Raw genomic sequence first — 25,396 nt, forward strand, 5'->3', positions numbered from 1 at the left:
GCTCGAGCTACCCCGACACAGAGCAGCTACTTCCTCTAATCCTGTCCCGTTTGGGCGTGAAAGGCGAATGCAGCGTATCCTGTCCGCGGTATCCTCTTCGGCGGACATAAGAGGGTACCAGAGTTCATCGAATCCGCTCGAATCCCACACGAGCGCCGATATAGTTCCGGGGCACAATGCGCGCCGGCAGGCACAAAGGTGAAGGAAAGCAGAGCGCTATTATTAACTCTGGCCAATTTCTTACAATGCTGGATTTAGTAAGGGTTGTCCCATTACGTGCAGTTGATCACACTCTGGGGCTGCAGGTAAAGCACAGGTGTGGGTATCGGGAAGTTAAATCCGGTGGTGAGCCAAGAACGGGACGCGTCCGTTGGGGAACAATCTGGTCTGGGGTATAATGAGCCCACAGAATATTGCGTCACGAATGCCAGTGTGGATTCGATGTGGTAACACAATCGTACATTAATGGCTACTTAACAACGCGTGGCGAAGGGTGAACGATACGCGAAGCATACACGGCTCGTTCAGGACGATTCTTTGAGTCACTGTGCTGTTGAAATGCATTCGTTAACCTCCTCGGGTTTGCTTTGCTTTGCCTTGCTTTATGTACAGTGTGTTATTGTGTTAGTACAATGTACACACTAACCACACATCAGTCTTGCTCTATAGTTTCAACGCTAAACCTACCACGACTCGTCAAATGACCGTTTTCAAATTTTTATTTACAATTCTTATACGTTATGTATAAATTATATACAATTGTTTCATGCTTTATGCAATTTAGTTCCACGTAAAATATTTTTGCATTTAATTGAAAAAAGAGTCGGTAGGTGTAGTGTTTATACCGTTTACAGTATTTCTTGCATTCATTTCTGTATCTGCCAGGATATGTACATTTATATTTTAATAAGGACGCTTGTTACGCCATTTAATGGATACATATACAAGGGTCATAAGTATTTATACCCTGTATGTTTATTAAAGAAATTTGTCTAAATTAAGTAACAGGTTTGAGATTGTCAAATAAATGTTTCATTATGAATATATACATATGTGAAGTTTATTCCTATACATACTTATAATGAAACATTTATTTAGAAACGTCAAACTTTCATTTAATTTAGATAAATTTTGGTGATAGACACTAAGAGTCCGAATACTTATGGCACTGACTGTATAATATAGCTTTTACATCGTATTATATATTATATTTGCTGTGCGACGTAACGAGACAGTTACAATTGTGCCTTCGTTATGATTACAGGCATATGTGCAAATATTTAAGTATAAGTAATTATTCTAATAAATAAGGTGATAAGTATTATAGTGAAGTTATTTTTAACTGGCCCCACTATAACTCGGGTACCTCGGGATCGCTATATCCGTACTGCAGCTACAATCAAACATAGTTACAGCCTCTGAGGGCCTCTTCGAGTTTGATATAGGTCGTGTGGTCAATAAACTTTTAACGCATTCACGTGATTCATTCTTGCAATTTTCGTTTAAACTACTTTCCAACTTCTGACAAACGCGCGTTGTAATTTAAGATTGGACTCGGTGTCCATTTTCTGTGTTGAGTACGTTTAGAGGTCGCGGAACAATCCGAGTCGAAAGTATCGGTAGCCCGAGCTGGACAGGAAATAAGATCACAATGGTCCTCTTCGGTTAAGACAGTATTACATGGCGGTACAACAGTGTAACGAGGATAAGCTCCTAAAAGCGGCAGTCTATGTTCGCGCGGCCAATCGTTGTGTACATTGATCCCCATTTCTCTGTGCTTCATGCTCCGCGAAGCGTCCTGCACACGTTTCAAAGGATTTTTGTCGACAACACCTCGACTGAAATCCATTCAGGATTTAGGCCTCGGATAACAATAGCTACCACACATACATTGTTTAGGTAGATCTGAACACTGTCTGCATTAAAAACTTATTTTGAAAAAAATTACAACGCTAAATATGTAAATATGTTGCGTATAAGGCGCTTCATCATGAGTCTCTTGACATTTTGTGGATCTACGAGTAGTGCAATTTTTGTTTAAATGAAAGTTTAACGTAGACGGGCTTGTGATATATGAAGTATGTATTCATTGACGAAGAACAGAGACATATGGAACGTCATGTCCGCTTTCCAATCGAACAGAAATCCAGGAAACGACGTTTGCGACTCGCTATAGTCACCTACCCTCGCCAGTGTCGTTGCTCTCGCAACCCTCCATTAACCCTTCCATGCTATACGTAATATCTTGGGAGGTTAACAGGTCAAATGGTAGGGGTCCTGCTTCTATATAAAAATACGCTTAACTAATTAAACAAGTAACCCCAGCTACCTCGGGATGGATCATGGATAACTAGAATAGCTCGCAAGAATATCATCATATTGGAACCTTCCCATGGAAAGATGAGGCAGATAAAATAGGGAAGCTAAAGTGGCAATTGAAAAGTTCTCTTTTTGGAGAACTGATCCAACAAGACTCGTACAAAAAACGATTGAGGCTGAGCATGGTAATCTATCCTCGTTGGGGACATTGCACTCGCATCCCTTCGTCAACTTCTTCTTCCTACATATAGTGTATTCGTGGGTTATGGACAGGTCAAATGGTAGGGGTCAATTTATATAAAAATACACTTAACCCTTTCAGACCTGAATTTCTTTTTCCTCGTACTAATGTAGTTTAGTAAAGAAATCCTAATAGTCCAGTTTTCCAGGAAAACTGATCTTTCTTCATGTGCACAAATACGGACATTTGTCTTAAACGATAGTGATGGTAATTTTTAAATTTTGTGTCTTCAATTGTGGACGTTAGGTCTGAAAGGGTTAAGTAGCTCAACACTTGGCACCAACTAACCCAGGAAAAATGATTCAGGCGCTAGTACAACATAAGAATGAACATTTGAAGAAGAAGTCAAATAGTATGGGTCAATTTGTATTAATATATACGTAGGTAGCTCAACATTTTAATCCTAACTAACCCAGGAAAAATTATTCAGGCATCGGTACAACCTAAGAATGAAAGAGTTTGAAGAAGAAGTCCGTCAGGAATTCTAGAAACACCAATTGAGACCGAACGCAATAACCTCCCCTCGTTGTTGCTTCCACATCCCTCCGTCGATTCTTTCCTGCAATAGGTGGTATCATAGTGGCAGGAGAGGGTGGGGAGGGGCAGGTCAAGCGGTAGGTTTGCCGATTCTCGTGTGTACGTCCCGCGGTACCTACGATACATCATTTTCGGCTGGGATGATCTTACGGTAGATTTACCATTTGTACAGTTTATGGGCGTCGGTCTGGGCCATAAACTTGGTTGGCAATGACGGCAACGCGGGTCGCCGTCGAGTAAGTTGGGTAAGCTCGACCGAAGCCGGGATACCACGGCCACGAGGAGGAAGAGAAGGGAAGAACGGGACGCACGGAGGGAAATCTCGTGGCTGGAGGAACCTTACGGGGGTGGACGTAGTTGGGGATTCTGCGGAGGCAATAATCGTGTCCCCCAGGTCGGTACCGACGAAAGTGCCGTCGATGTATTGCTCCCTGCTAACCCATGTCACGTCGAGCACCATTCCTCCAAACAGACGCTCTGGAGAATCTTGTTTTTCGCCTAAAAATTGGTATACGAGTTCCTGGCCACGCTGGCAATGAAATTACGGTATCTTGAAACTGCTATGTGATCGTTTACTCGAGTCGCCTTAGAATCGTATGGCATCGACAGTAGACAAGAACGAACCTGTTAATTAATCGCTGTCATTATATTACCATTTAACTCTTTGACGCACACGATTATAAAATAAAAATAAAATTCAAGCTACACAGAAGAATAGTGTCAACAACTTGTAACGCGTTTCGACTTGTACACATTTCTGATTCCACTTATTTTACTTTCAGCGTTAGTTCATATAGTATTGCCACACGAATGAAAAACTTTAAATAAAATAGTAAAGCTAACCCAAAGTGGGATAGTTTCTAATCCACCGAACTTCAAGGAGTTGATAAACGTTTGTGTTTCTACTTATTATAAGTTAAAACAGAAATAGTCACTCTTTAACTCGTTGGCAAAATGTTTTAGTCATAAAGTGGTTCAGTGGTAAAAAGGTTTAATTCCAATCTACTTCAATGAAAAAAAAACACTCAGAAACCAAAATGCTTAATTATCACGACTACACTACTCACCGATATTCACAGCAACTCGTGAAGAACACTTCCCTCGTGTCACTATGAATCTACCATTCGACATTTCCAACACGGAAATTTTCCTTCTTTCAAAGAAGATCCTTCTAAAAAAATTGGAAACTGCTACGCCACAAAACCTAACTTATCCATCAACCAACAGACGGGAATTGACGATCAAATAGAAATTGATTCCCACAGTGGGACAAAGCGTCGCTAACCGGTGACGCGTATTTTCGCATAATCGCGCCGTTTCGTCTGTCATACAATTGCACGGCACCGATTACGAAGGCTTATTATCGCGTGCACGTGCGCGCTAAAGAATCGCGACGATCGTTATCGCGGAGGTAAACAATCCACCGAAAGCGCAATTATCGGAATGTGCTCATTTCCCAGGAGGAGAAATGCGAGAGCGTAACGACGCGTGCAAATTCGATCCCGTCGCGGGGCTTAATGCGAATCGGATCATCGTCGATTCATCGCGGTACGCGGCAAATCCTTTTTTGCGTGGTGTCATTCGTCGGGTATACTCCATTTCCAGGATTTTCGCAACAGAAACGAACGACTGGTTGTATATAGAGACTCGTACGGCTGGGGAAATTCGGGGATTCCCTCTGTTATGGAATCTATTTGATAAGAGTGATGGATTCGCACTTATGACAGATTAGTTTTATCCAGATTTATCAAGAAAGTAAAATTAGGGGAATATTTTGTGCTTAAAAAATTTGCCACTTGTCGTTGTTTTGTACGAGCAGTCTTCGCGAGTACTACCGAAGGGATTACGCGTGACTACACACTTCAGTATAATAATTAGAAGCTGAGTTTTCCACACGATGTGTTCTCTTCAGAGGTTCGCTTTAGTCTCTAGAAGGGTATAGTTCGTTGCTCAGGAGTTGGCGAAGCAGTTTCATTGGCTGTTGCGTAACGACGACACCTTTACTTACACGCATTTTCGTTATTGGCTAAATCCGTTACATCTATATGTACATATTTATAATGAAAAATTCATTTGGTATTACCAAACCATTATTTAATTTAGTCAAAGTTCTGCAATAGGCATAGATGGTACGAGTATTTGTAGGATTGACTGCAGATGCTCTTTACCTTTCTTTAGTATTATTTTGTTTGATGCATTTCCAGTGCCTTCGTCTTATCCTGTTTATCCCTTATTCTCCCACCCCTTGCCCCATCTTTCCTCCCAATTTCTCTTTTTCCACGTCCAATTTAATGGCATCACCATCCCGCGCCGTATTTCATCCTTCTCCCGGGTCCAATCATCCATTCTCCGTGTCCTAAATCCCTTTTGCGTCAATGTTCGCAAATTACTCTCTCATCCTCTCCTTTTAGCCCACCTTCATCCTCCCTCTCCCCCCGGCCCGTTCACCTCTTTCGACATTTTCTACCTCGAATCCTCTTTTTCTGCCGCCTCCGTCCCTCACCCCTTTTCTCTCGTGTGGCCACCCAATTCCTCTTGGCCTCTCCTCTCGCGTTCTATTTGTCTCGTCTGCATCTTTCTCCCTCTTTCTCACTTCGCCAACGTCTCTCCACCAGTCTCTCTCTCTCTCTCTCTCTCTGTGGATCAGAAGCCGAATGGAAATTAAATGCGCAGTCGGCCGTTACGCCGATTGATTTGTATTCTCCGATCTGCTGGGAACGGCGAGGAAGTGTGCTAAACTGCGGGATTTATGTTCTCTCCTAATTGCGTTGCTCCCCATCCCCCAGCCCTCAGCCACCCCTGGCCGTCGTTGCTTCATCGCCTTCCAGCCAATGCGTGGCCTCTGTCTTTCCGGGTGCAGCCTTTACGAGATTGCTTTCGCGTTTCATCGAACGTTTCATCGTTAGATAGACGTCTGACGATTGCCTTGTACCATATTTCGGTGAAGAAGTGCGTCATTCGGTCACGATGATGGACGAAGACTCGTTAGGACTGGCTTGGAAACTATGCGCACGACAGTCCTTGTTCCAAACTATGTGGAAGGTGTTCTAAAATTATAATATCGGTAATATAATTCGAGATGTCAGATAGGTGCAAAATAATAAAAAGGGAAATGTAATTCGAATCGATATGGACTTCACCCTTTCAGACCTGAATTATTTCTTTCCTCGTACTAATGGAATTTAATTTTTAGGGCAAATTGGAACCAAAATTAGTATGGAAAAAATAGAAAAAAAATCATTACAGTGTAGTTTTCGAGGAAAACTGGCCTTTGTTCATATGCGTAAATATGGACATTCGCCCTAAACGATAGTGTCGGTTTTGTGTGTGGTCATTTTGTGTCCTCAATTGTGGAGCCAGGTCTGAAAGGGTTGATAATTTAAAGGAAAACCAATTAAATGGAAATGGCACATAGTTTATCCCTTCCTTTTTTTTTACTTTAAATCTAATACATTTTTCACATATAAAACATTCCACTCGTTCGAAAATCATTACTTTCCTCAATAGAGAGTCTTATATCTCTTTCTATGATCCATACATGTATCGCAAACTCCCCTTGCCAGGTCCAAAGACTAACGATTCTTTTTTAATTCACTTCCACGAACCTACGCGTATTATTTTTAATCGTAGAACATATTTTTAGTTTCCTCGCATCGTGCAGTTAAGTCCACCATCCGTGACGAGTTAGGGTTCGTCGCGTCAAACTTCGTGAAACAAACTTCCCCAAACGATAGGCGACACTTTATCACACTTCGTTTTATTGGCGGAGAAAGAGCATCGAAACAGACGTTTTCATGTTTCTCGTGCGAATGACTGGGATCGAATTTACGTTGGTCACGCGACTGTGATGAAATTATTTTGTATCGTTGCACATCGACAAGCGAGTGACAGTTCACGGTGAGATTCACGATGGAAACGTCGATCGGCGCCGCTGAGCGTTTAATTATCAGATTGATAGACTGACTCGATTATCGCATGCTCGATGATTTTCTCCCCTGCAGGGCGATAATCGTTCATGTAATGTAATAACAGGGGAAAAAATCAGGCGGAAGCGCGCAAATCAACCCCCGAAGAAACATCATACACTCCCGTGTATTAATAACAGCGTACGTATGATAACGCGACGATGGGACCGGTCGTTGAATGGAAGTCATTATCATAGATAACTCGAACTCCCCCTGTATCGTAAACCCCCTTAGCTATATATGTACGAGAACATCCCTCGACCCTTTTCTCCTCGGTCTACTTAACCTGATGAATTTATATAAACAGTTACTCTTATGATGCATCTATAATGTTCCCACGCGAGGAGAATGAACTTCTTAATCATATTAATCGAAATGCTACTGCTAGAAAGAGAATAATCTCTACCGCTGGCACGTGAACAGAATGCACAGCCCAAAAATAATGTCGGAATCATTCTTCTGATATGCCAACGGTACGACGATATAGTCATTGCGTAAATTTTGAAGATAACTTAGGGAAATGGTTATTGAAATGTTACATAATGGTTTAGAAAAGGGGTGGTTGAAACTATAAATCGGTTTGTTGTATAGTTGTCCAAACTAAGATCTACATTGTCCAAATGTTAGTTGGGTGTTTACAAGAGCAGTTAGTACTGAATATTCTTCGTTGCGTTATGATAATTATACGATCAAGCTAGATTATATCTAATATTTATGGTACTCATAAGATACTGTTTTGGAATCGTGCTGCCATCTAACATATTCCGTTTGAAACAGCGATCGATAATTATCGAATATCATATTTAATATTTTATTTGGAGGGGGCCACAGTGTTAAACAGAGTACTTTATACGTAAATCATAACGATTAGTAAAATAAACGATCATCTATTTTTTGTTCAACACTTTTTACCGACTGGCAGTAAAGTGATATTATCCACTCCCATTCGCACAAAGAACCAAAATTCACCTACATCAGGTACGTTGCCTACACATGATCACGGAGATAGTATAGACTAAAACCCAGACGTAAAGTAACATTCTTTTTGTTTAGACATTTTAGACTATAAGCAGAGAAAGAACAATAAAGCTCAAAGAAGATAACAGTTTATTTCTATATCGTCCTAAAACATTAACAACAAGGTTTATTACTTCGTTACGGAATCATTATCACTAGTAATAAACAATCATTCCCTCATCGACATTAGCATTGTAAAATACGACACGCACGTTTTGAACATCTAAAAATTTTAATGCATTAAATACTTGTACTGAAATGGTCTTTATTGTCTATGCTAGATGTTTCTGAAATAATTGGTTATACTTTGGAGTATATTCTACGCGTCTTGTGCATTTGAAAGTGTACCAGGAACGCTAACTTTACGAATTATAATCATTTTTCGCTTCTTCTTTCATACTACTGTGGAAACTTCCGAACGCGTGTAAAACTCTACAGTATGTACTGCCACAGAAGAAAATCATTATCATAAATCCTTTTTAATTACGATTTGTTATAAAATTCTGTCCGAAACAGAAAATAACAGCTTGTAAAGGAAATGTTCTAAGAGTCTGTCCATTTACGACTCTTCCCTGCCCTTACTATGTGTAGAATATGCTTCAAAAGTTGAGTGGGCATGCTTTAGAAACACCCTAGATTTGTATTACTACATACCATACCGAAGTTCTCTATATTCATATTATATAATCCACCTTCCTTCTCGCTGAAACATGAGCCTCATTTTACCATGCAATTTCCATATTTGAAATTTTGCATTCGGCCGATAGTTTTGGAGTTAGAGCTCCGTATCACTTAGGCTGGGACACCTTGTATGTCTCTCAGATACCCATCCCCCTCGCTGCCAGCCCATTCTTATTTCTTTTGCCCGTAGTTTCGCCCGAGTAGCCCCGACCACCGATGTAATATGATCCGAACCGATTGTTACGCTTCTGTCGAGTGTTTTCTTTTTCTCGGACCTCTTTCTCTTTCACTATATGTCCTTCTCTACGTTCGACGCTCGACACGTATCAAATGTAAACACATAAACACCTCGAGTGTAAATATTTTGAGTCTCCGATTGTGCAATTTTGCATGCCTCCTTCAGTCGATACTGTATCTTCTAATGTTTTGCCAACGAACTTCGAGTGTAGAGAAGGACAGCGAATGAAAAAGAGGACGGAGCGATATGCGAAAATGGCGACCAACACCGGAATTATTTCGGTGAGCCAATATGTAGTAAATATGTTGCGAATTACGTCGTGTTTGATCTCATTTTAATAAGAAAAATGTCGGGAATATGATGGTAACAGTTTTACAACAAAAAACGGTAATAATAAAAAAAGTTTGATCGTTGCATTAGCATTGTCTCATCGAGATATCCGATCCCGGATCATGTTACTGTCCGTTTATCGTAGAGAAACTTGTGCATTTAAGGACACTGTTGAATTATATACAGGGTGTTCCAGCCTAAGTGGTACAGAGCTCTAACTCTAAAACTATCGGCCGAATGCAAAATTTCAAATATAGAATTTGCATGGTAAAATGGGGCTCATGTTTCAGCGAGAAAGAATTTTTGTTAACTTTGTTATTTAACGAGATATGATGGTCAAATATCGTTTTTCAAATGGAACTATATATTTTTGTTTATACCATGCGATAATATTTTGCAAGATGAATTCATTAAGCTTTAATGTATTTACTCGATTTTTATTAGTTTTCAAGCTATATCGCTTCACAGTTTGCTAATTACACGGAAAAATTCAGTTCGGCCCCGGGCGGTCCCATTGATGCAGTAAGCACTATGCGGTTCTTGAAATCGATCAGCGACCCCGATAACCCCTGTATACCAATTTCATCTAAATTGAATCAATTTTCCTATTTTGGTCCGCCATATTGGATCCGCCATATTGGATCCGCCATTTTGAGTTTGTAAAATTTGAGTTCAGATTTGGAATAAGCGACCCCGAAAACCCCTGTATACCAAATTTCATCCAAATTGAATCAATTTTCCTATTTTGGTCCGCCATATTGGATCCGCCATTTTGAGTTTGTAAAATTTGTGTTCAGATGTGGAATCGGCGACCCTGAAAACCCCTGTATACCAAGTTCCATCCAAATCGAATCAATTTCCGTATTTTGGTTCGCCATATTGAATCCGCCATTTTAAATTTCTAAATTTTGCGTTCAGATTTGGAATCAGTGACCTCAAAAACTCCTGTAAAACCAAATTTCATCAAAATCGATCGTCATAGGAAAAATGGATAAAAATATTTCTCTTTGAAAGAACTTTGAGGGATTTTGACGCGCTAGGCGGCAGCGTCAATGTCCTTCGATGCACGTCGAGTCACTTGTTTCGAGTCACTAACGTACATTACAAAGTAGTATGGCACTTACAGTTGGTACAAATACGCTTAACAAACCAATCAGTTCGATGATGTAAATAACGTTACGTTTGAGGTCCGCTTGCTGTGGAGATTGTCCTATGAATTCCAAATACTTCTTGATCTCTCTGTAATATGGAAGGTCACCTAAAGTCTTTTTGGCGTTTTTACTCTGAAAACCTGAAGAAATTGTTTCGAACTCACGTAAAACTGATTAACGAAGTTCTAGAAGATAAAAAGGAAGCGAAGACAAAGAAGTGAAAAAGTTTGAAAGAAAGTATCACATATTTAACATTTCTATGTAAAATTTACTTTCTCAGGATTAATTCCATAATAATTCTGCAGGACATATTTAACACGTTTATTTACAGTGGAAAGTCATCCAAATTCGAATATAAAATTACGACTTCGTCTAGAGTTGATATTTAGTGAACTATGACTAATAATATAAATAAACTTATTACTTTTTTACGCGCTGTGTTAACAGACGGGCATACAAAATAAAATAAACCTCACCAACGGAAGTCATCCTTTTGATTCAATATTCGTTCGCTGTTTTCAACAATTTCAAAAAACAATATGGATAAACAACATAAACGATTACACGAATTGTTAAATTCCTTCCATATAGCACGGCACTAGTAAAAGAAAGTGTTCTACGTTTACCAGAGATCTATTCATCTACCCCTACGCTTTATACCGAGAACACAACCCTTCGAGACTGCAGAAATCATAGATGATGAAATAAAATATTAATTGACGTCTCGTTTAAAAAATTTAGTATTCTGAAGTGAGCCTATGATACATGCTTCACTGAGAACAAGAACTTTATAATCAGTTTTTTATCTACCCCCTATCTTCTCTGTAATTTCCGAAATGACACTGTAATGTATGCCTGTCAATTGGTCGATCGATGTGAGGCAACAATTGCTGCTTGAAGGGAAGAAAAAACGCTGTGGAACGGAATAATCATGCTCGCCGTAACCATCTCGACGTAATCGGGGAACAGACGTAAAACAAAAAAAAAACAAAATATGTGTCGAATTGAGTAATTTCCTCCTTTTTCGAAGTCTGTTAAACAGGAATTGCGTGTGGTTCTTCCGTGGCATTTTACTGCGACACGTTATAACAGTGACATTGGCCATATCGAAGCCATTCTTGAGGTAAAATTCATGCAGTTGTTTTTTAATATTGCTGCATCTGTTTTCCTTTTACTCTCTATTAAAAACTGTATAGGAATCTAAGAATTAAACCTTGTCAAATATTTAAAAGACAACCGGTCAGTCCCATAAATATTCGTACCCTCTTTGTCTATTGAAGACATTTGTCTAAATTAAATGATAGGTTTGATGATCCCAAATAAATATTCATTATAAACGTATATATGTGAAAAGTTTGTTTTTGTAAACATTTATCATGAAACATTTATTTGAAAACTTGGACAAATTTCTTTAATAGACATAAAGGTTTCGAATATTTATGAGACTGACTGTAAATTGCTCCTATCTTATTCACTTCTTCTAATATGGAGAATTGCAAAAGAGTATCGACATGTATTATATTTTTTAGGTTCGGTATTTGTAACAAATCAGTCAATTTATGGCATATAAATTTGTTTATTATCATTATTTGTATAATATATTTGAAACAATATCATTCTACAACATTGCATAAAAATATACAAAGACATGACAAAATGTCTTGACTCTCGTTTGATAAAACATGTTCATGAATAATTTGATCAGCGTTGCACCACTCTCGGTTCTAACGGAATTCAATTGAAATAGGTCACTTTCGAATCGCGATTTTCTTTTTACCTTCTCCGCTTTCTTCTTTTATGTATCTCTCTCGGTGTCACCACGAGAAATTTTAATCGATCGACGAACTCTGGGTCGAAATAAAACGAATTACTCGCGTTTCGTTCCGTGTCCCCCGTTCACACGTTATATGCCTAGGTGAACGGAATGAAAACAATTATTCTCGAATGGGCACTTTCGGTTTTTTACCTACGAATATCGATTACGACGCTTTATAAAATAATTATATTTTACAAAAATCGGTGATCGTGCGAACGGGGTGGAATTTGCAGCGACACGAACGGCTACATACTGTTTCTGTTGTTTCTTATGCAATGAAAGAATGCTATGACCGAATCAGTCGCGCAACCAGAAGTCTCAAATAGAAATTGGGGGAGGGGGTAACATTTTTATATGTCTGTGAACATTCTGTGAAAATGGTTTTCGTTCTTGTACAAGAGAGGGGTATCCTATACATTATGCATAAATACATACACGATATTTAAAACTTATGTTTACGTTTGGTAAAATTAAAAAAAGAATCGTTTTCACTTTTCTGCAACGAACAGGGTCCTCTTGTACCCCTCTAGTTGCGTAACTGGGACCGATATACACACAAAAGGAACGTTCATTCTCTAATAAGGCGTACGCTTTACGTCTCGATGGCCAGAAGTATCGCGTGACCCCCGAGACGAATCAAAACGGAGGGAAATGTGTCTATGGAAAAATAAAAGAGAAAACAAAACGCGTTTACCCTCTCTGTTTGGAATGCGCGCGCTGCAATGAGAAGCGCCAAAGAACTCACGACTCAACGATAGGTGGCAGAGATAGGCAAAATTCTTATCTGAATGCAAATTTCATGAATTTATAAAGAAATTTGAAATTTGTACGAATTAGAAGATAACCTGTTGTTCACCCTAGGCCTGCTTCTATCATTTGAATAAAACAAACAACTGTTTATTCATTTTTCTCTAAATGAAAATGAAAATTCTTATTAATATCCGATTATAATGAAATTAAAACGTTGACTAATAACTTACTATTCCTGAACTTCATTATCTATCACTCGAATAAGATTTTGCCCGTCTCTGGTCGACAGGAAAACAGAAGAAAAAGAAGCGCAACCGTAGACAAAGATTTGCTTCGAGTGCGTCATAAACATGTTTAGAGAGTACATAGGCCTGAAATAATAAAATAAAAAGAACGAAACGACAGACAGTAAAATGAAAAAAAAAAATAGTCGAAGAAGTAGAATGCGTTTTGAATGTCAACGAAACGGTAATCCTTTTCGACGCGTGGCCTTTGACGGAATTCGAAATCGGATTCAGATTGTTATAGAAACACTCTCATCCGAACGCAATTACTATCTTTCTTTTGAGATCATTGGCCGAAGGATAACAATGACAATTATAATAATATTAATAATGACAATAGTAATAAGTAATAATAATAATAATAATAATATGACAATAATAATATAATAATGTAATAATAATAATAATTACTTAATAATAGTAATAGTAATAAAAATAACTATCCGTAAACTATCCTTTACCAAGGGAGATATTATCCATTAGCTTATTTACATAATCTGTGTATATGATTTCTCATTTCTCCTCCTCCGTTCTCGTTTCCTTTTCATTTAAATTACGAATTATTACAATAATTCACTATCGAGTCCGTTTTCGATCAGCAACATAAATAATCATAACGCAACACTCTCCACGTGTTTCTTATTTACAGGCATTACTTCCCTCGCCCCCCTCTCTCTCTCTCTCTCTCTCTCTCATTCTCACTCTTTCTCCACTTAATTTTTCTTTTTCTTCGATGGCCAGATCCGTTTTAATTCTTAACGGAAAGAAATGGCGAGGCGTAACATTCGCGGGCGCAGATCATTGAAAACCAATCGTCGGAGAGACATGGAACTAAATTCTTATCTAGATAAAAATGTCGATTAACTAGTAACAGATAAACAATCGTTCATCTCGTTAGTCTTCGTAAAAATAAAATTTTACCTGTTCGATCGAATAAATGTTGTAAATAAAGTGTTACGTGTTGATTTCATTCACAGCTATTATCCAAATAAAAAAAAAGCTGGTCTATTTCAGTCGACAAAGTCGTCAATTGTCTCGAGCACTAGAGGTCTATGAACAAAGGCGCCCCTGTATGTACGCGTTATGATACGTCTTAACAAACGAGTCTACCATTATCATTACAGCATTAACAATATACATATCACAATCGTTGAGAACAATAGCGTCGAGAGAGTATTGATTCTATATCGATATATCAACGGCGAATACTCGTCGTTCCGGACGTTCCTTTAATCTCTTTCTATCTATTCTTAGGTTGGTTTCATCCTTTAATTCGAGGCGATTTCTCACCAAGATGGCGGATAAACGATTTTCCTCTGAAGACGAAAGCGCCATAGGACTTCGCCAAGGCGGTTCTTCATCGATAAATCCGCGAGCCACAAAAATTACAAATCACGTGCTTCGCTCGCTTTCTTTCTGTGTCTCTAGCTTCTTCCCACCCTTCGACTACACTATTTACAATGCCGAAGCAATAAAAGAAGCTGATGCGTCGCTGTGCTTCCGTCGCCCGTGATTCCCAGACGTCGTCATCTTAGATTTTACTGCGTCCATCGAATACCTCAGTGTCCAACAAAAATACCCCTCTTGAACTCATTTTTCGAAGGACTGTCTGAATTCGCCACAATTCGATGGTACAGAGGTTACCACTTATAAAAATCGCGGTTTCCGACGGATCGTTGGAGTAACAAGGATGCATAGACTAGACGTAAAATTCTATTGGTTCTTTATTAAAATGCAAACTTTAACAAAATTAGGAAAATATATATACTTGTCGTTTCCAGGAGACACACGAAGAAACCGACCTCGGAAAGCAAACAATTTATCGTGACGAGGTTCGAAGGATGTTTACGGGCATCGAGGATGTTTCTCATACGTCTCGTAAATAGAGGATCGATGGAAAATGATCTAGTCGACGGTCTACGCAAGGTAAGCGAGTATAAAATAAATTGGATACAAGAACCGTTCGGTTTCATATAATTTTGAAACTCATCACATCCTATTTTTCACTCTGTTTTCTTTCCAGTGAAATTTCGAAGCTTCATTTTAGTAACAAGAACTCCGAATAGATGTCTGTCGATACTGCTGACCTTTACGACGCAGGGTAACTGACGATTCAAGGTAATTATTAGCTATACTAACATTCATATAGCCATCAATTAATAGATTCGTGTCTATTAATTATTGAATCGTTGCAAATTTAAAAATTTACTCTTTAGTGCAAAATTGAGTGTCGTGCATCTTCGTGTGCAATCGTCTTTTGATAAATATACAACAATTTGAACAGGCAAGGCTCATTCTAGACGCACGAACGTATCTCTCTTCTTCCCCATTAATCGCAAAGGTCAGCTAACTGATAACGCGTTTCATAATTTTCAAGAGTCACACTTGTCTGTAGATGGGAGCATCGTGGTATGTCGATGTCGGCCAGTGGATCGTCGTTGTGCTTGCGCATTGGATCAATGAGACCCAGCTTCGTATTCAATATTTCACAAAATTCTTCTCAAAACTAGAGGAAAAGTCTGAGCTTTATCGAGGACTATTGTAAAACTAGAAAACTCGAAAATTTCATAAGCTTAACACTGATTCCTTTTTCAAAACTCACCTGTTAACTCTTACATTTTCATTCTTATCGCAGTCATATGACTACACGTTTAGAATTATTAAATGAAATATTGTTTTGCATGAATCAGTCGCGATCCGGGGCATCGCCATCGTCGATTGGAATTTCAGGAGGAGGCCAGAACGTCGACTTGACATTTTCGGTGATTCACCTCCACCTCTGTTTCTTTTGCTCGCCTCTGGCAATCCTTATTCCTCATCGCTCCTATTTTCAGTCTGGTCTCTCCCTAACCGTGATATTGATCCTCCTCCCCTAACTCGCTTCGTCGTGACTACACGTTAGGCCGCTATTCGACCTAATGTTGGACTGTCGCGCAGATGGAGATGCCGCGGAACGCCTTCGAAAAATAATGAGGCTTTCCCTTCAATTGATGACAAATAAAATCTCCAAACAGCAATTATTCGCTACGTTCACTTGCTTTTACAGTTACTTGCACGGAATTTAAATTTAAACTTTTGTTTAGCCAGTAATTTACATTGCGCGGACAGTAGGAAAAACAAATTGGGGTAAACGTTAAAATAACTATAAAATAAAACGAATATACGGGAAACGGGAGGACGAGGAGAACCAGCTTGGCAACGACAGGCTCGATGGAATCGATAATGAGCGAAGTTTTGGCAGGATTATCGCGTGGATGGCTTCGTACGTGGAAAATATCCCTTTGGACTCACAACAAAGACACTCTTACAATTTTTCAGCCTTGTTCTAAAAAGTTAGTTCTTTTATAGCCACCTGCTGCATCTACAAGGTGTCTCAGTGATAGTAACAATACGACGTTAGAACAGAAGAAAAGAGAAGAAAATGAATTTACAGCAGTAAAAGTAAGTATACATTTGGCACAGACGCGAGGTACAGCTCTATGCTGTTGTTAACCTAATCTTAAAACAGTAAAAAAGGAAAGTAATGCGATAATATAGTGGGAAGCGTTAGTAGGAAGGAAATTAAAAAGTAATCACGGATCAATCGAGAAAGGGACGATTCTTAATCCAAAAACAAATTGAAAATGTAGAATATTTTGGTATGATCTTATCGAGAAGAACAACTCTAGTTCGACTGCTGAGACATTCTATATACTCAAGGAACGTTGTTTAAGTGCATGAAATTCCTTTTCTTTCCAGCCTCTTTGGTCACGGAGTCAATCTAAATAAACTTCCGGATGATAATTCAGTAGAAAACAAACGATTATAGGAACTCAACGCATTTTATTAATAACAGTTCGAGATTCAACATTGGAACTTTTTTTTTTTATTCTATGCGAAATGCCCGTGTATCGTATAAAGTTATAAATATTATAAATTAACCGAGGTGTATCCGTCCGGGTCGAGTGGTTCTCGACGTACCGACACACACCCCGCAATCCATTCGCTTCTCAGTTGAAACCGACTTTTACTACTTAACCATCGCATAGTGGACCAGAATTCATTCGCAACGTGACAAAAATGATCGACTGATTTCAGCCAAAATTACACGCACAAAAACATTTGTTTCGAGTCCTTATTTATTCGCCTAAAAGTTCCTACACTTAATCACATTCTGATGCTCGTATTAAAATTTGTGTAAAAAATAATACCTTTAATTTTTTAATAAAATTGCCTTGAAGTTGCTAGTCATTCATATAAAAAACAAAAGCCTTTTGAAGCAATCGAACTTCCTGAATCTATATTTAGATCACTTTGAAATCCACTTAAAATATCGACCTTTTAGAAACTGATTACAAATACTTTCGTAGTATTTACCATTTGAGTACGAATTAAATAAAAATGTTGTGTCACATAATTCTCAATTTTAGAATTTATTAAAATAAACCTCTCAAGTCATACTCCATCATCAATGTTTGTCTCTGACCTTACCATACAATTTCTTTCAGAAGCTGTATACAATTTCGTTTGAAAAGGGTGAAAGAAGTTACCGGATTTATTCCTAATCTCACCGAAGTCTGTCAATTATCCTTGTCGCGTTATCAATGAATTCTGGACAGTGCTGGAGTAAAGAATGCGATCGCCAGCGTTATCGTCGCCTTGTGTCACCGTTTGCTTCCGGTTCTCTTCCTCCTCCGACGTTGGAAGCTCGAGTCGCGGCCTCTGTGTCTCTTTGAAACGACAGAACGTCGATGATTGGTCACGAATGACTCGAGGCACTGGTATAACTTTCACCCTTGTCCTTTCATCTCGACGTGTAAAGAAAAATGTAGAACGATCCACCGTGACAATCGACACCACCAAGCGCACGCTTGTTGCTCTCCGGTTTTTGGTTGGTCCCTAATGCTCTCTTTCCGCGAGTACACCTCGTCGACCATTTTTCTTTTCCACTAGCCTGTCTCTTCCATATCTCCCGTCTCTCTCTCTCGCTCTCTTTCTTTCTCTCACTCTCACACTCTCTCTTTCTCCTCCCCTGCTCGTGCACGAAACGCATAATAGAAAAATGAACTTTAAAAAAGAAAAAACAAAAAGAGAACGGAACATGCGGCGACTTTGTTTCACCACCTCCGTATTCTTGATTCTCTCGATTTACATTTACATACGATGTTCGCATATCATCAACGTGAGAATTAGAGCACCTGTTCTTCTCCTTCGTTCCCTTCTTCACCTTTTTTTCATTATTACCTTTTTTTTTGGTATTTTCATTTTTATCGTTTTTGTTGTTTAGATTATGTTTCGTGGCCCCAATATTTTACAAGACAATAATAACGCGTCGTCGCTCCGCCCAATGAGAATTTCATTTCTTTTTCTTTAAAAAAAAAAAAAAAAAAACTATTATATACTCTTCTAATTTCGCGCGACAAACACACATACTCTCTCTCTCTCGATCTTTGTCTCACTCTCTCACTTTCACTCTGTCTCTCGAGCGCGAGTATAATTATACTTATGTATCGTGACAAGCGAAACTCCGTAATCGGAATTAATCGTGCACACTTTCGGCGAACGGTCGAGGATACTTTTGTCTTCATTCGTATCCCTCGTTTCTTTGACTTCTCTAACGGGTGTGTCCGCGCAAATGCGCGTTGTGTTCACTCGTTTCAAACATTCTCGCGCCATTACCATTGTCGATCGAAATGAAAAAAAAATCTTAATCTGCCCCGACCTCTCTCCTCCATCTCACATTTTAGAAAAAAAAGTTTTGATCAGACAAACCGTGGATTCCTACTCGTTTTTTTTCTTTATCTATGGAATGTATCACTATTTGGAAGATTAGTCGCAGATCCGCCGTCTGGGGCAACGATGAACTCGTCCTTTCGAAAAATCGATGGACTAAGCGTATCGTTAATAGTTAAGGAAAGCTCTTTGCTGGAAAGGTCTGAAAACAATTTGAAGCGAAGAAACAATTATCGATTCGAAGTGGATTGGTCTCTCGGGGTTGCCGAGGAGCTACCCTCACAATACCGCTTGGTTACCCCCACCACAACATCTTCTGCCTTCGAGCGCCATCTGTTTGCGACAGAGGAAAGCTGGTACAGCGTGGAAGATCCGACCATAATTTCGAAAGCAGAGATAGACAAGATTCAATAGACAAGAATTCGAATAACGAATAAAAATAAACACGTTTCGTTCATCCGTTAGCTATTCAACTTGAATCTGAATTATATTAGGGTGGACCAACGGTTTTCTCCGATTTTTCTTCCTTCTATGTTCTTTTTTTTCACCGAATGATTAAGCTAAATTGGTTTTACGTTATTTCGTAGCTCTTTTGTGTATTAAGTGCTAACAAATGTGTATTTTTAATTTTATCAATCTATAGGGCTTCAAGGTATGTTTACTGGTTCCCCAATTTTACTTTACTTTAAACATTTCATCCCTGGAGGGATTCAATACTTTTATTCACTTTAAACATTCGTTAAAAAAGAAGGAAGAAAAATTGGAAAAGAAACTTTCGATTCACCCTAATAGAATGAAATATTTCCTAGCGAAGAAGGGAATATTTAAACGCTGAACGTCACAGATACATTTTTTGATATTCTTAGGAAAGCAATCCCACGAATGACGGGTTCATCGCGCCAAGAACGGGCTCCTCGCACCTCACCGTGATTATTTGTGTGCAACTTCGGCGCGGCGACGCGGCACATTCTCCGTAACTAAACTGAATAAATACACACTCGAATCGAGGAAATGTGCTCTGTCGCCCAGAAAAAAGCATGTGTTCGCTTCATGCGTCGTCATTCGCTCCCTGGCAGTCCTTTTCCCCCCAATTTCTCCTGGCCATTCGCTCTGTTATCATCAATTACTATTATCATTATAATATTCACCTATATCATACGGTTTTCTTAATTTTAATCGGCTAAACTTTGCGAGCTTATCGTCTCGAAACTTTCTCCTTATAGCTTGCATACCTATGTACAGTCAAGATTTATCTTTAATTTATCCCCGGTAGCAACACTAACACCGCATTCTTAGGAAGGGTCTCTCTCTCTCTCTCTCTCTCTCTCTCTCTCTTTTTCTCTGTCTCTCACATTCTCTCTTCTTCATCGTCAAACACGACGCGAACCCTACCGCGTGACCGATCAAATCAGGGGTTCGAGCCCCCGCCATGACAGGCCACGGAATTCACCGAATCGAATATATATCTCATAATTGACTTTCTGTTTAATTGTAGATACGCCGTCGTGGCATCATTAAATACACTACGTTCTAGCCGTTATTAATAACATTGTTTAGCCGTGAACCAAACCTCTAAGGTCGAACCGATCCGTTCGAGGGCAACGGCAACATGCGACCTCCGTTGTCGATGACACGTCGTTATAATCGATCGTGTAGGACCGATAGTCGATTGTACCTAAGTGTTCGTCGGACTGACGCGTGAAAAATCAAGAGGAGTTCATCGTTCCTTTCGAAGTGCCCGTCAAAGACGCTATATCGGTGTCGTCGATCATCCCCCACCTGGCCAGCCTCCATAGGCTACCATAATTCGTAGAGGAGGGACGAGAGAAACCAAAGTTCAAATGTGACTTCTACAAAAAAAAAGAGAAACACGAAGGACAGAAATTCCGTTTGCCTCTCGGGTGACTCTTGATTTCCCACGCAGTCGAGACCACGCTCTCTTGGTTCTCGTCTCCGCTACCTCGGATCGGTTATCGTTAAGAAATTCAATTTTTACCTAAAACGTGATTGCCTAGAAAGAATAGTCGGCAGCCTAGAGAATAGCTGCCGAAAATGCGCTACGACCGGTTACTGTCTGTAGAGGAGCGACGTCGAACCGGTTGCCCAAACACATCCATTCGACGTCGCTGACGAACGACGATCGTTCTCGCCTGGGATTCGTTCACCTGGGGGGTTCAATCTCTTAAAATACGTGTTCACGTGACACCACTTAACCTGCACTAACTCCTTACTAGCTTAAGATTACTATAGACTGTTGACGTGAAACTCCAAGTAACGTAAGAACATAGTACAGTCTATAACTCAGATGTTAGGTATAATATCGTTTGTCTCGTTTAATGCAATAAACGCCAGAACTTACATTTAAAGTAAAATGCAAGTTGGCTTGATGAATTTTGCGTACAGTCCTGCTTCGAGAAGATTGCAGATCGAAGGACCGTTAGACCTCATTAATCCTAAAGAGACTGTAGCCTCAATAATGAGATACAATGGCCCTTCGATTTGCAATTTTAGAGTGACCCAATTTATGGACGTCGCCAGGGGCCATCTTCTCACAGCAGGACATCGAATTGTAATCTGCGCGAGATCCGAAGGAAGTAACTATGTTCTTGGTCGTCGATTCATAATATTCAATTTAAGGAAACTCTAATGCATGCTAGTTGGTCCTATTAGTACGGAAAATACCATTTTCAATTTTCATTTAAAAGCTACAGAATGGAATGAATGATCCCGCGCATTCCTGCGTGGTAGGCTCCCGCAAATGGACCGACAGGTAAAGCGTTAAGTCACGCTTTCATTGGCGTGACGGCAAATGTCACGACATTTGTCGTCGAGAACACCATAATTCGCGTTGTCACGACGTTCCAATCAATGTAGCGACTTGGGTGTCTCAGAGTCAACTTGAGTGTGATTTCTCATGGCATTTTGAAGACAACGTCGGGAGACTCCCTTCATACGTTCAGGATCCACATATGTTTTCTCCACTTTAAATTTCTTCGTTTCTAATTCTTACATTCTCTGTGTAAATAATTTAACCCTTTACACTCGAGGCTTTTTTTTATCTACCAGCAATTCAAGATACTTTCTTATCATTCTATTGCCACGAATGCTAAGCTTAGATTGACTTTGAAGATGTAGCCCGATTTATGATCGCAAACTAATCTGAGATTTGAGAATCCGGTCACCTTTACTTCACCGACAATCATTTTATTTATGAAACTTCGAGTTCCAAAATAATTAAAGCTAAACAAACATTATTGCTGGTTGATTTACTGCGTCAAACCTGGTGGTGACCGAGAGTTACCCTCAAGTTACCACATTACGTTAAGATGTGACTGAGAGTCACTTCTCGAGTGCAAAGGGTTAATTTATCGCATGAAACTATGTGAGAACACGAACTAAAGATGTAATTCATGCCACGACCTTGATGTCACGTGAACACGCATCTTAGGACAAAGTCTGTCGACTTTTCCTTGTATGAGAGTTACATTGACGATCCTCTTGAAAGGTACAGGGGCCCTATTGGAGCATGTACGCCTAGTCGACTATTCCTCGAGTATAGGATAATGCTTTTTATCACATCCACCAGACCCCTACCATCGTGCAACGAAAGGTCGATAGTTTGGGTGAGCCCTTGCTTCTCAAGACGATCGACAGAGGAAACTTTTACTAATCGTATCTATTTTACACGGTGCACGAATTCGATACACCATTGCGTTCTGTTCCACAAGGTCTAGCACCCCTGAAAACGCTGGACATCACTGGACAGCACCGCGGATGTGTTTCATGACTCGTGGAGGGTCAACAGGGTGGTTTAGTGTCAAAAACGAGGTAACTGAATGTTGATTTTCCGCTAAGAGTGGAAGTGGCTTAGCATGGAAATGCTGAGCTAAATTCATTCTCAACTTAAAATTAACAATTGCATAATAACAGTTGGTGGAAGAAACATTTAGATCTTTTTAAATCAGTCTCGAGTGGTCTCTCAAACGACTCATCACTCTTAGTACAACCTCGTCATGCACAAATCAATGCATAGGGATTTTCCTGTGCGATCTGATTGCCACAGGACCACAAGTACCAAGTTCTAAAATTTCTGGTGACCCTAAGAAAAGATTCTTCAATGCTCCACGTTCTCGACGCTTCATAAGGGCGTTTTACACCCTCTAGTTTCCATGGGACCTCTATGCTTCTCCCATCAAGCACCCTCCCGACACCACACCATCGAATCTTCCATCGAGTCAAACCAGACTCGCCGTACTCTTGGTTTCCTCTTGTTCCCTGGGCGAGACGATCTCATCGAACGCGAGGATTTCGTTCCGATCGATCTCGAGGAATCGACGCACGATATACGCGACGGAGGAAGTTGCGCGATGGGGAGCAGATGAGCTCCGTCGATATCGTCGCGAGCGTGTGTCCACCGCCGCGGGAGGTGGATCGATCCCCCTTGGCGTTAGTCCGCGTCGTTTTTAACCGGCCTGGTTATATGCGATTCCCGAATAGACCGCGAGAGGCGTGGCCTTACAGAATATCGAGGTTGAAGCTCGCCGTGGAGTCGAGGGAATTCAGGAGCTCCTGAGCACTGAAGTTCGACGTGTCCCCGGCTGGCAGGTTCTCCAGAAACTCAAGGCTGAAGTCCGCGGCGGCCACGGACGGATCCGTCGCGGTTGATTGTTGCGTGTGCTGTTGCTGCGGCAGGCTGCGCACACCTGGACTACCTGCGCCGTACTGTTGGTGCGGATGCAGAGGTGAACCTGAAATTTATCGTTTTTTAATGTCGTTAAGTCGACTCAATTCTGTTGAATTGAATTAAAAACACTGAATTCTTGCGGGGGGAGCCCCTTCGGGGAAGAAGGATTGAGTTGTTAGGTCATAAAAATAAGATACGATGAAGAATATCTGAAGTTGCATATTTAAATGAAGATTTAACCCTCTATGGGCCGAATTTTTTTGCAAACAATTTGCGAGACATTTACTTCGGTAAATTCAGATTGATAGTGTTGCTAACCGTCATTAATATAATAATTGGTTATCAGAGATCTTAAATTAGGAGGACGAGAAAGTAATGCCGTTTCTATTACATTAAATTCAAACAAATAAATTTATGTGTTTTTATTTTTAATCAATTATATAATCGTCAACAATCTTTTCCCGTCTAGTGTGCAACTTTTCAATACCTGATCGATAAAAATCAATTGGTACACAGTGAGCTGATAAATAATAGACAAGTATTGACATTCGCAAAAACGACATTACTTTCTCCCTAATAATATTACTCCCTAATAAAATTAAGACATACACGTCCTTTTGTGAAGAAACTAAAATTATTTGATTCAACGTCCATATATTAGTATGAAATCTAAAAGTTACACGGGCTCATAGGCGGTTAATATATAAAACCATCATATTTTGCTTTTATAGATTAATTGTATTATTTATCCTGACAATTATCTTTCGATATTTATAATGATACCTCCAAGAAAACTTTCGTATCTCTCTTCATTCAAAATGTCTCCGCAATTATTCTCTCCATCGCGACTGGAGCTGCACGGATACAGGAATGATCATTGGGCGAAGACTTACCCGTGCCTGTACTGCTGACAGAGTTGACTGATGAGGACTGCGACATTTGCATCTGCAGTGACATCTGATTATTACTTTGCTGCATGGCTAATGTCTGCTGCTGGTGTTGCTGCGACAGTAGTTGCTGCATCTGAGTGCTGTTGGCCATACCGGAGCCAGCAATACCTCCACTCTGAGACCGAATCAGCTGTTGATGCTGCATCTGTGCGGCGTTCATTTGCATTCCGCCCGTACCGCCCATTGCGAACCCACCTGGAAAAACAAAGCGAGCAACACTTCTCATTTTAGTCGCACTGAGAATGCTTGTTTCATCTATTTTAAATTTTATGGATACTTCACACGTGCAAGTAACTAGTCTGACCACATTTCGAAAATAGATTTGGCATACTGTTTGCGACAGCCTTTACTCTAATCTTTACTGTAATCCTACAGATATAAACAGGTTTCTTTCAAAATAAAAGTAAGTGATACCATTTATCATATTTTACAATTGTTAACCCTTTGCGTTCCTATGTCAAGTGAGGCTCGACAAAAATATACCGAAATCAGAAAATTTAGACTGCGAAGAGTTAAAGCAGAACCAAGATAAAAGTGCAAGGAGTCGAGGTGCATTTAAAGCAATTTCAAATGCCCAAGCACCAATCTTATCAGCTAATTATCCATATCTCAAAAATGATCATTACACTCAACATCTTGGATCAACAGAGGTCATCCGCAACGGTAGGTTAAAATCGAAGGCGGACAGGTTGAGTGGTTCTCCTGTCAGGACGTCCATTCT

At 39.8% G+C, this 25,396-nt stretch overlaps 1 protein-coding gene across 1 annotated transcript in view; it reads right to left on the reverse strand.

Annotated features, from left to right (window-relative positions):
* Nucleotides 1–15,035: 15,035 nt before the first annotated feature.
* Nucleotides 15,036–25,396, reverse strand: part of LOC128876010 (neurogenic protein mastermind-like) — a 222,098-nt gene continuing 211,737 nt past the window's right edge. Inside the window, 2 exon segments of the mRNA XM_054122091.1 lie at nt 15,036–23,789; nt 24,619–24,870. Coding sequence (XP_053978066.1) covers nt 23,557–23,789; nt 24,619–24,870 — 485 coding nt within the window. The 3' untranslated portion in view covers nt 15,036–23,556.

The sequence above is a fragment of the Hylaeus volcanicus genome, chromosome 4, assembly GCF_026283585.1.
Source record: "Hylaeus volcanicus isolate JK05 chromosome 4, UHH_iyHylVolc1.0_haploid, whole genome shotgun sequence".
Taxonomy (NCBI): domain Eukaryota; kingdom Metazoa; phylum Arthropoda; class Insecta; order Hymenoptera; family Colletidae; genus Hylaeus; species Hylaeus volcanicus.